Source organism: Rhinolophus hipposideros (genome assembly GCF_964194185.1).
Source record: "Rhinolophus hipposideros genome assembly, chromosome: 13".
Taxonomy (NCBI): domain Eukaryota; kingdom Metazoa; phylum Chordata; class Mammalia; order Chiroptera; family Rhinolophidae; genus Rhinolophus; species Rhinolophus hipposideros.
This window is the reverse complement of record NC_138059.1, coordinates 353,910-364,665: the sequence shown is the minus strand read 5'-3', so window position 1 is coordinate 364,665 and position 10,756 is coordinate 353,910. Positions and strand designations below refer to the sequence as shown.

Below are 10,756 nucleotides of genomic sequence, written 5' to 3'. Positions count from 1 at the left end.
CTCCTATCCAGTCTCCCTGAACGTTCGTTTGTTTATCGGCCGGCCCGGGCCAGGCAGAGTTAGGCCTTTCTCAGTACTGATCCCAACGCAGAGCAGACGAAAGAAGGAAAGGGTTCCTCTCCGGAGGCCGAAGCGTAGGGGTGAGCCAGTGAGCTCTGCCCCGCCCTTCCGACTCCGTCTCCCAGGCAGCGAACGCGGAAGCTCTGCACGCGAGTTCACGTCTTCCTGCGCGTCTGGCCTCGCCGTTCTCCAATACTGAGCCAAGAACTAGATAGAGTCCCGCCCGGGCTGGCAAACCTATTGGCAGAGGACAAGATTGACGGCTCAGGGTGCCAGTAGGCCCGGAAAGGCTGAGTGCAGTAGCCAATGAGGAGTGAAGGGTCGTGTTGGAGGCGCTACCTGTGTCCCTATCCCGGCTTCAAGCTGTCAGCTGGCAAGTGGCGGAGGGTGTGAGGTGACCACAATGGACCGAGGGCCACCAAGCAGGACCAGTCCGGCTGGGGATAAGCCAAGGTTCCCATACTGGAGTTGAGGGCGAGGAGGCAGGGGCCGCGAGCCAATGGGAAGGCACGGACTGTAAGCGCACCAATAAGAAAGAACTGGCGAGGGGGCGGGGGCCTTTGGGAGGGAGGCGGGGCCTGTCCGGGAGGCCGGCCCGAAAGGGAACCCTAGAAGAGGGCGGGGCTAATGCCGGGTTCCCCACTCCCCCAGCCCCAGTACCTCAGGATGTAAGGCGAGATGTCGCCCAGGGCACTACCGGAGAGGGGAGAGCTCAACGTGGGGTTGGTGGAGGACATAGGTGTGTGAGACGGGTTGTCGAAGAAAGTGCAGTGGGGATCTCCTAGTCGGGAGCAACATATTAGGGGGACCGGGTCCAGTGTGAAGACCCTTGCAGGACTGGTGGAATAATGAGCTAGAAAGGGGTAAGGAATGTAGAAAGGGCTTCGGACCGACTCCAGGATGAAAGTGCTATGGGCAGGCCACGGAGGCCTGTGAGGGGTGCCTCCAGAGAGGAGACGGGACATGGTAGTGAGAAGCCTGTGCTGCCTATTCTCTGGGATGCAAAGTCCCGTCCATGGACACCTGTAAAGACTGAGGGATGGACTTATCCTAGGCCTGGGGATTGGGGACAGCCTTCACTGCCTCGCAGAGTTCTGGAGAAGCAGAAACAGCCAATTCAGACCAAGGCCGTGCAGGCCTGGGAAGGAGTAGGCGGCCAGGAGCTTTCCTCCCTGCTGTTGGTGCCTACTCAAGTGAATTGGGGTGTAGGGTGGGTGGGGTCCTGGGGCAGGGCTTATGTCAAAGGCACCCTCTTGGTGAGGGTCACATTCTTCATATGCAAATTGGGTGATGAAGCCTACCCCACCTAGGGAGAGTAAAAGTCAAGGATACCTGGGCAGGAGGGCCTAGCCACTGCCTCTACTGATACCAGGGGCTTTCACTCCTGCAGTGTTACTAGTGACAATGCTCCCAGAAGGGGATGCCCTCCTCCAAGTGAGCCCCACCCTGAGCAGCAGGCCTACAGGCTATGGACTGCTGTCCACCCCATGGAGTTTGGGTGGGCCTGCCTGTCCCCTGCCAGGCTGCAAGGGTGCAGACCCTGCTGTGCTGGCCCTGAGCTGACCTGGTTTGACCACATGCTGCCAGAGACTTTGGGCCTCTCAGTTCATGCCTGCCTGGGTGCCAAGAGGCATTGCTGGGGTAGGGGGTTCCCTGTCCCTAGGCTGTCCCCACCCAGCACAGCTCCGCCCCTAATCTCCTCAACTTGACTCATCCTTACTAGAGCCCCAGGGCTGTGGATGGCTGTGGAAGCCTCTGTTGAGCACCTCCTCCCCAGAACCGGCCTGGCCCAGCTGTCCATGGAAGCCTCCTCAGACAGTGGGGGAACATATCCCTGGAGTCTGAGGGCCAGGACGTGGGCAGCAGGCTGCAGGAAAGGATCAGACCTTGCACCCTCCACCACCTCCATTTTCTCCAGTGGCTTTCCAGAAGGCTTGCTGGTGGCTGACAGGCCTGCCTGGGCAGCAGGAACCCCTACAGGGAGAGTGGGGGCACCCGACTCTAGGACTACAGGCCCTGCTGTACCTACTACTCTGGCCGTTCTAGATCAGCCGTGGCCCGGGCCTGACTAAAGGCTGGAGTCCTTTAGCTCCGCCAGTTCCTAGCCCCGAATAGATTCACCCGCCACAGGAGAAATGCCGACTGCTTTGCCTTGGGTGGGGGTTGCTGCTGGGACTTGGCTTGTCGAGCTGGCCGGCCCTGGAAGAGCTTAGCTCTCTTACAAACAGGACACAGGGACACTCCAGCGGAACGCAGCAACGTGCCCCCAGGGCTGCTGAGGCTGCCATTCCCAGCGCTGGACGTGAGTCTGCCCCAATCGAGTTGCGAGTTGCGTAAGTAGCGAGTAGGGGCTGTGGCAGTTTCCGGAAGACGCACCCTAGACGCCCCAAGTGCCTCCTGCGGCGCAGGCCCAGACCTGGATACATAAGCCCGACACTCCAGCTTCTATCAAGAGTGGCATTTATTCTCCTCGTGGAGGTGCGGCGCTCCGGGGAGCTGGTGCTATTGTGCTTAGGAAGGAGGTCTGTCCGTCCGTCCGTCTGTCCGGCCGGCCCGGCCCCAAACGGGGGCGGAAGAGAGGCGCGGCCCGAGTAAAAATCCCGGCCAGTTCCGGGTGGGAGTATGTACAAGGCGGCGGGGCGCAGGCGGGGGTGGGGGCGAGGCGGGCCGGTGGCCGCAGCCCCCACCCGAGGGCCCCGCATCTCGGGCCCTACTCTTAGAATCAGTACAAAATAGGTGCTACCTAAACGTTCCTTCTACCTGAATTCGCTAAGTCGGTTATTGTGCTGCTTAGTTATGGGGGCGGGAGGGGGCCCATGGCTTTCCACGGCGGCGGGGTGTGGGAAGAAGCGGGAGACCCTGGCCAGCCCACGGCCCTCCGGCCTTCTCCTTAGGTAGGTAGACAGGCATGAGGGGTAGGGTGGGGCACCTGTGTGTGCGTGTGCATGCGGGTGTGCCCGGCACAGGCGGGCAGGCCCCGGCTTGAGAGCTGTGTGGGTACAGAGCTGGGATGTGGGGGCTGGGACGTGGGCCCTGCTCTGCTGGGCCCTCGGATCCGCCGCTGCGGTGTAGCACGGGGATGGGGCTGGCCAGGTCATACGCTCCAGCGGGCACCTTTCCGTTTAGCCTGGGGCCCTGGACCAACACGACAGAGCCAGTAGCCAGAGGATGGAAGAACTGGGAGTAGGTATGGGCGGCCCTGGTGGTGCTGAGCCTTGACCCCAGGTCCGTGCCACCCGAGCTGAGAACGCCAGGCCCAAATCAAAGGCAGAGCCGGACTGTGCCCAACACTGGACTGGGGTGGGGTGCTGGGGTGGGGAGGAGGGGCGGGGCGAGGTTGGATCTAAGGACCGGGCCTCTCTTTCTGCATCTACAGCCGTCCCTGGCGCACCCACGCCCGTCACGCGCGTCACGTATATGCACACCTCCGCTGTCGCCGCGGCCCTGGCACATAGTAGGTACCCAATGAACGGTCGGTAGGTGATGGACGACTGAAGAAGGGGTCTTAGGGGCAATTACACGGCCCCTGCCCCTGGAACCATTACACCGCCGGGCTCCGCCGTGGGGGGTGGGGAAGACAGGGAGTAGGGGGGGAAGAAAATCTGCGCGTCCGGCCCCGCGCAGTGTCCCTGATCTAGGGGCCTATGGGGTGGGTAGGGCAGGGGGATACCTGATTCTCAGTAACTCTAGAGGCGGCGGCAGCTTCGCATGCAGTGCGCATTATTGCTCTATAGTCGGCATCGGACTAACTAAGGGGGGGAAAGAGCGGGCAGCCCCGGGAAGGGACGGGAGGAGGGTTGGGGCTGCATGCAGTGACGTCACAAAGGCGACGGCCAATGGGGCGGGCCCTTGGTGCGGGGTCGCCGCCGAGGCTTTGGCATAGACGGGCGAAAGTTGGCAATAGTGGGGGCGGGGCCTGAGGCTCGGGGGAGGGGCCGGCCTCTGAGAGGCGGGGCCCAGGTGGAGGCGGGGTTCGGGGGCGGGGAAAGTGATCCTGGACATCCCAAGCCCCGGGCGTCGGCGGGAAGGTTGGGGCCTCAGCGCCCCTTCCCTGACCCGAGTGCAATCCGTTCATAAATAAAACGTACAAATACAGAAAGAAAGAAACCCGACGCATCCGCAACCCCCCCAGGGGGCTTTACCCGCAAAGCGAATACAGAGAGGTGTGTAGAGGGGTCGTGCCCAGGCCTGCCTTCCGGGCCCCAGGAATCCGTCCTCCAACACCGAATGCCCGGGTATGAGGGAGGGGGCCCCGGGGCAGGGCAGGAACGGGGTCTGAGGAGGTCGGATAAGTCCATGCGATTCGATATGCGTCATTATATTCGTTATGGAGGACAGAGCCCGGGAAGCTGGGCTGGAAGAATTCGGATTTGGCAGAGGATGCGAGGCGAGAGAAAGAGAGCGGCTCGGACTGAGGCCCCAGAAGGAACCCGAGGGGAAGGGGTGCCGCTGTCCGCCCCCCTCCCCGATCCCCAACGTGTCTAACACTCCCGGGGTTCAGGTAAGACTGAGGAGTAGAGTCGCCTCTGCAGGCCACCCTCCTGCTCCTCCCCGGGTCTGCTGCCGGGGAGGGACCGGCTCCCTGGACGTCTAGGCCGCAGGCCTGGCCCTGGAAGGCTTGGGAAGGGGTGGGGAAGACCTGAGTCTCTGCGACGCGATCCAGGGGCGCAGAGGAGGGAGGAGGGGGCGCTCCCTACCTCACCCCACCCCCGTCTTCAGAAACCTAACTCGGAGATGAGGTTCGATCCTGGGTCTCCTCGACCCTATTGCTGGGAAAAAGCCTGGGGCACCCTGGAGGGGAAGGGAGGGGGCTCGGGGTGGGTCTCCCCTCGGGACCCTATTGCTTGAAGGGGCCGCCAAGGCCCCCGGCGGGCGGGGCCGGACCCCCTCCCCCTATTGCTGTGAGGAGGGGCCCACCCTCCGGCCCCTCCGCCCGAGCGCCCGCGGAGCCTTCCCTTGGGGCCCGTATTGCTGAGAGCCGACCCGGCTGACGGAGGCACCGCCGCCCTAGGCCTGCACTGGGCTGAGCTGCGGCGGCGCCGCGGGCGCCGGGGCCGCGGGGCCACCGCCGCTGGCGCCACCCTTGAAGCAGGCCGACTCGTAGTGCTTGTTAAGATAGGACTTGAGCGCGAAGCTCTTCTTGCAGCGCTTGCACTGGAAGTGCTTGAAGGCCGAGTGCGTCTGCATGTGCGCGCGCAGGTTGGAGCGGTCAGCGAAGGCCTTGCCGCAGTGCGCGCAGCCGAAGGGCTTCTCGCCGGTGTGGGAGCGCATGTGGCCCTGCAGCAGCCAGGGCCTGGAGAAGGCCTTGCCGCACACGCCGCACTTGTGGCGCAGGTCGTGCGTGAGCAGGTGCATTGCCATGGCCGGCATGGACACGTACACCTTGCCGCACGTCGGGCAGCGCCGCGCCAGCTGACTGTCCAGGCTGCGGTGCGTCTGCTTGTGGCGGCTCAGGTTCGACGACGTAGCGTACGTCTTGCCGCACTCGCCGCAAGCGTGCCGGCCACCGGCGCCGCCCGCCCCGGGCCCCGCGCGCGCCTCGGTGCCCGACCCCGCGCGCGCGCGGCCCCCTGCCCCTGGCCCGGCGACACGCGCTCCCGCCCCGGCCCCACCTCCGCCGTCGCCGTCGGGGGCCGCAGCCGAGGCCGTTGAGGGAGGGGCGGCGGCGTTGGCGTGAGCGTGGGCGGCCTTACGACGCGAGCGCCCGTCGGTGATGAAGAAGGCGTCAGCCGCGTAGCCCTCGCTGACGGCCGCGTCGCCGTTGATGTAGCCGCCCGCGGCCGTGGCCAGCTCCGGGCGCGGGGTGGGCGGCGGCGCCGAGCCCGCGGCCGCCGGGCCCAGCTCTCCCCGCACGGCCGCAGCGTACATGGGCTCCGGGGACGGCCCTTTAAGCAAGGCCGCCTCGGCGTCGCCATCGTAGACGGAGGCGGGCCCCGCGTAGTCGTTGAGGTATCCTGAGGGCCGAGGCAGACAGACAGAAAGACAGCGGGAAAGGAACCGGGCAGCGGGCGAGACACACACGGGTGGGCGGCGGGAGACACCGGGGTCCGGGAAGGAGGGAGCAGGGAGAAGGACAAAGGGGAAGGGGCCAGGGGCCGTGGGGCAGGAAGGATGGAGGCGGCAGGGAGGGGAAGAGGAGAGGAGGAGAGATGAGACAGAGCGCGGCCCGGCTCCGCCCCCGCCGCCCGTCCACCCCACCCTCGCAGGGAGAGGAAAGAGGCGCATCTTCGGGCGCGGCTGCCCCTCTTCCGCCGAGCCTCAAGGTCAGGGGGGAGGGGCGGCGCTTCCACCTCCCTCCCCCACCCCCTCGGGTTCTCCCCACTTCAGCAGTTTTCCCTGATTATGCAACACACTGCAGACCCGCAGCGCACAAAGCCCAGACTGCCCGCCCAGGGACCCCATCACTACCGCCGTTCGGGGTGCCCACCGGCTCTTCCCCTGGGTCCCTGGAGCCCGCGCCCAGCCTTGATACTGCCCGTCTCTGGCCCTCTAAGTCCCCCGACAAGCACTGGAGACTTGTACCTCCCTCAGATCCTTGAGCCCTCACTAGCACCACCCTCTCATGTCGCGGGTGTCTTACAGGTCTTGCCCCTTCTGGTTCCAGCCCTATCTCCCTCCATCCACTCTGCTTCGCCCCCCACCCTGCGCCACTCCCTTCAGTCATCCTGCATCCTTGGGGTCCCACGTTCTTCCACACTGCCTCTTCTCCCAGGCCCTGACCCCTGAGAGAGCCTTCCCCAGCCCCAAGACAGGTGACCAGGGAGACGCTGTATTGGAGAGAGTGCCAGGACGTCCACCAGGGGACACCTTCACAGGGACAGGCTGAGGGCAGGCAGCATCATGCATGCCGGTAACTGCAGTTGTTCTCAAGGCACAAGATGGATCTCACAACCTCAGAGTCACAAATGACTCTGAGCCCACATGATGCAGGCTCTGGCTTCTTCAGGGTTACATCCAGCCACCATCAGCCCTGGAGTCCCCTCACAGGGTGGGCTGCACGCCGCTTCTGGCATACACCACCTACTCATGCAGGGTCACACATGCAACCCCCTGGACATACTCTCAGCCAGGGTCGCCAGTCACATGGGTGCACAGCGGCCTGAGTCACATGGTCCCATGTAGTGGCACACAGGCAGGCACACACTCATACAGGGTCACACACAAGCGCACACAGTCACATGGCCACACGCAGTCACATGGGCGCACACAGGCTCACACACAGGCTCACGCTCCTGCAGGTCACACTTGTTCTGCTACCTCATGTTGCTGGCTCTCCCGGCCCCCATGCCTGCATGCTAACAGTTGTCCTTGAACTTGGGCACCTTTACACAAAGAGCCTCCCCCTGTCTCCAGCGCTGTGGACCTCCCCTGCCCACAGCCCATCTGCCCACATCCCTGACCCTGGCTTCAGGGAAGATACTGCTGCTGCCTCTGCTGGTACTTTCACCCTCACAGGTGGGCGGCCCCCACTGGACCCCATGCCTATGCTCTGGAGCTCACAGCACTCCTCTGCTGGCCGTAGCAAGCAGTCCTGGAGGTGTCACCAAAGAGAAGAGGGTACCGAGGCAAGCCCAGGTTTCTGGGTGTGGGTCTGCATGCACAGCTAGGTCCTGTCATGCCAGCAGGTGTCCGTGCAGCTGTTTGTCCTAGCATGGCTCATGGTGTGGGTCAGTGTGTACCTCCTGTTTCTAACCACTGTTCCCCACCCTCTCTCCTGCACTGGTGCTCCCTGCCCAGCCTTGGACTGGTTCTGGCCTGTCTCTGCTTTCCCCTTTCCCCACCTCCCATCTCCATCCCCCTCCACGGTCGGGTTCCAGCCACCGTCTCCTGCTGATCTAGTTCCCAAGGGTCTATTTCCTGGGGCCTCTGCCCCCTTTACCCCCACACTCTGGCCCTCCACTCTTTCCAGCGTTTCCCAGGGCTCCTTGCCGCCCCCAGCATCAGCCCAGCTCTCACCTTTCTCGTGCAGTCGCACTCCGAGGTCGCTGCGGGCGCGCCCGTAGGAGCTTTCGAGGTCTGCCGAGGAGAACGTGTCAAGTTTGACCTTCTTGACCAGGAAGGACCTGGGCATGATTCCTGCGGGGCTCCGGCGCTGCGGGCCTGCGGAGCCGGGTCGCGGGGGGGCAGCTGCCGCGGCGAGGCCCCGTCACCATCCGAGGAGCAGCTGAGGCAGCACGGGTCCCCACTCTGGCCTTTGGATGCTGCCGCACAAGTGCCGTCCTCTCTCCTCCCGCCTGCCTGCGTTTCCTCCTCTGCTCCTCCGGATTCTCTTCTGCTTCCTCTCTTCTCTCTTCTCTTCCCTCCTTTCCTTCCTTCCTTCCTTCCTTCTTTCCTTCTTTCCTTCCTTCCTTCTTTCCTTCCTTCCTTCCTTCCCTCCTCTGGTCCCGGCTTCCCAGCCCGCAGTGCCGCCCCTGGACAGGCGGGGGAGGAGGCTGGGGGGGCGGGAGGGGGGAGCGGCTCCGTCCCGGGCCCGGAGGCTGCGAGTGGGTGCAGGGCTGGCCCGGCTCCGCGGCCCCCTTCCCTCCCCCCCGCCGCCGCGGCGGAGCCTCAGTCAGCGACCCCCCATGCCCCCGGGGGTGGCGGCGCCGGGACCGGAGAACGCGGCGGCGGGAGCGCCGGCAGTTTCAGCACCGCGGCCAGCGCCGGCCCGGCCAGCACCTCGGCCAGCGACCGGGCGCGCTCTGCCGGCGCAGGCAGCGAGGGGCGGGCCGCGGGGGCTCGGCCGCCGGGCGGGGGTCCTCGGCGGGGGTCTCTGGGAGGCTTGCTTTATTGTTCTGCAGCCGGAGCGAGCGGCGGCGGCGGCGGCGGCGGCGGGCGGGGGGCGGGGGTCCTCGGGGGGAGGGGTGCGCAGGGAGGGCGGGCCCAGGGAAGGGGGAGGGTGGGAAGGGGGCTCCGGGGGCGGGGCTCGGCGCTCGGACAGCTCCTGGGGCCGGCCTCCTGCACCCGCGGCCGCCTCTGCCTACAGCCCGGCCCAGCCTCTGGCTTTTAAAGCCCTGGAGCTGCGGAAGGGGGAGGGGGCAGGACGGCGGAAATGGCTTCGCTGGGACAGGCCCGGCCAGGGTCTCCAGGGAAGGGTCCTGGAGATGCTGCGGCCCCCGCATTGTGCAGTTCCCCCGAGCGACTCCGGGAATGGAGGACCAGCGCTCCGCAGCATTGTCAGGCGTTGGGGGAGAGGTGGAGATAGGCCTGGGACCCACGAACCCCGAACTTGAGATCTTTCGAAAAGGAACGCAGGGCGGACCCCAGTTGATCGGGCCTGTCTAGCTATCGGGTGTGGAAGCCAGGGATCTGCGGGGGCGGGTGGGAGAGGCGGGAGGCGAGGGAGCGAATGCTGAGGCAGCGGAAGCGCAGTGTGGAAGTGCTACGCGCGCCCTATGCCGCAGTGTCTCCCCGCCAGCCGGTCACCCGGGCTGACCCCGTGCCCGCTGGGGAGGCCTCCCTCCACCCTGACTCTCTCCTAAGGGGCGGATGTGGAACGCAGCGGCGACGCAGCCAGCGGGTTGTGGAGGGGGAGAGGGGCTGCCATGCCCTTGCTCCAGAAATTCGGCTTCATTCGCGGTTTTCCGCCCGTCCGCGCGGCTGCAGCTCCCCCGGCGGCCCCGCAACCAGGCGGATAACCCTTCCTGCGGCCGCCCGCCCAGAGTTTGCAGCCCCCATGACGTAAGGCCCAGCGGCCAATGATGGAGCGCGACGGTGCGGGGGGTTCCGGGCCGCACAATGGACGCGCGTGGGGACATGTGTCCCCAATTAGGGCCTGGCGCCGCCATTGTCCCCTCCCCCGCCCCCGTCCGGTGGTTCGGGTCTCCACGCTCGGATCGCGCCCCCACGCGGCCCGCTGTCGCGGGGGGACCAAGGTCGCAGGGGTGGTTCCGGGGATTGTCTGGGAGCGCGTGCACCCGTCGCTGCACGCGGTGACCTTGTGCGGGGCGACACGGCGGGCCCGCGGACACCGCCCGGGAGCGCGCGACGGGCAGGCCATCCGGGGACGCGCGTGCGGGGACGTGCCGGGAGTGCTGAGCTCAGCGCCCCGCCGCCGCCTGCCCGGCGCCCCGCCTCCTCCCGCATCTCCGCCCGGGAGCTGAGCGAGGGTGGGTGTGAGCGAGCCGGCCCGGCGCTGGGACGCTGACGCTGCGGAGACCACAGGCCGGCTTTGTGCCAGCGGCCCCGGACGTGGCAGAGGCGGGATATTCATCTTGCGTGGCAGTTGCTCCCTAGGGGAGGGGGTGGGGCGCGGTCGCCCCCTTATCGCAGAGTCGCAGCCGGCGAGGCCCGCAGTGGGGGCGGGGACGGGGATCCCCCTACGCCGAGCCTCTGGTCCCTTCTCCCTCCCAGGGGGGCCGGGCCGAGGCGCAGCCGGAGGCTCGGGGCCAATTAGCATTTTGATTGCGGGACTGGGGGGCCCATCTGGACCGAGGCCTAATTACCGGGCGAACCCTCCAGGCGCCTGCGGGGCGTGCCGGTTGCAGTCCCTTTTACCCCATGCTCCCTGCCTCCTCCCGGACAATCCCCCTTTCTGCTTGCTCCCTGCGTTAGTCCCAGTCACTCGGTCGGTCTCTCCCTGTACTTGAGTTCCCCTGGCCCCTTCCCTCGTGCTTCCGCTCCCCTACCCTGTCCTCCTGCCCTAGTCCTTTGTCCCCCTCGTCACCTGTGTCCTCCGTTGCCCTTCACTCTTCCCCATGTCTCTGTCTGCTGGATG

At 66.0% G+C, this 10,756-nt stretch overlaps 1 protein-coding gene across 1 annotated transcript; it reads right to left on the bottom strand.

Moving 5' to 3' along the window:
* Positions 1-2,503: 2,503 nt before the first annotated feature.
* SCRT1 (scratch family transcriptional repressor 1) lies at positions 2,504-9,321 on the bottom strand. Its single transcript, XM_081069801.1, has 2 exons — positions 8,017-9,321; positions 2,504-6,014 (listed from the first exon to the last, which is right to left on the bottom strand). The coding sequence occupies exons 1-2, from the start codon at positions 8,129-8,131 to the stop codon at positions 5,068-5,070; spliced, it is 1,062 nt and encodes a 353-aa protein (XP_080925927.1). The 5' UTR covers positions 8,132-9,321; the 3' UTR covers positions 2,504-5,067.
* Positions 9,322-10,756: the final 1,435 nt, after the last annotated feature.

What these genes read in the sequence shown, in the direction of transcription:
- SCRT1 (XM_081069801.1), bottom strand. Translation starts at nt 8,131, where the DNA reads ATGCCCAGGTCCTTCCTGGTCAAGAAGGTCAAACTTGACACGTTCTCC. An exon ending in AGTGCGACTGCACGAGAAAG is followed by an intron (nt 6,015 to 8,016) that starts GTGAGAGCTGGG and finishes CTCGGCCCTCAG; the next exon opens with GATACCTCAACGACTACGCG.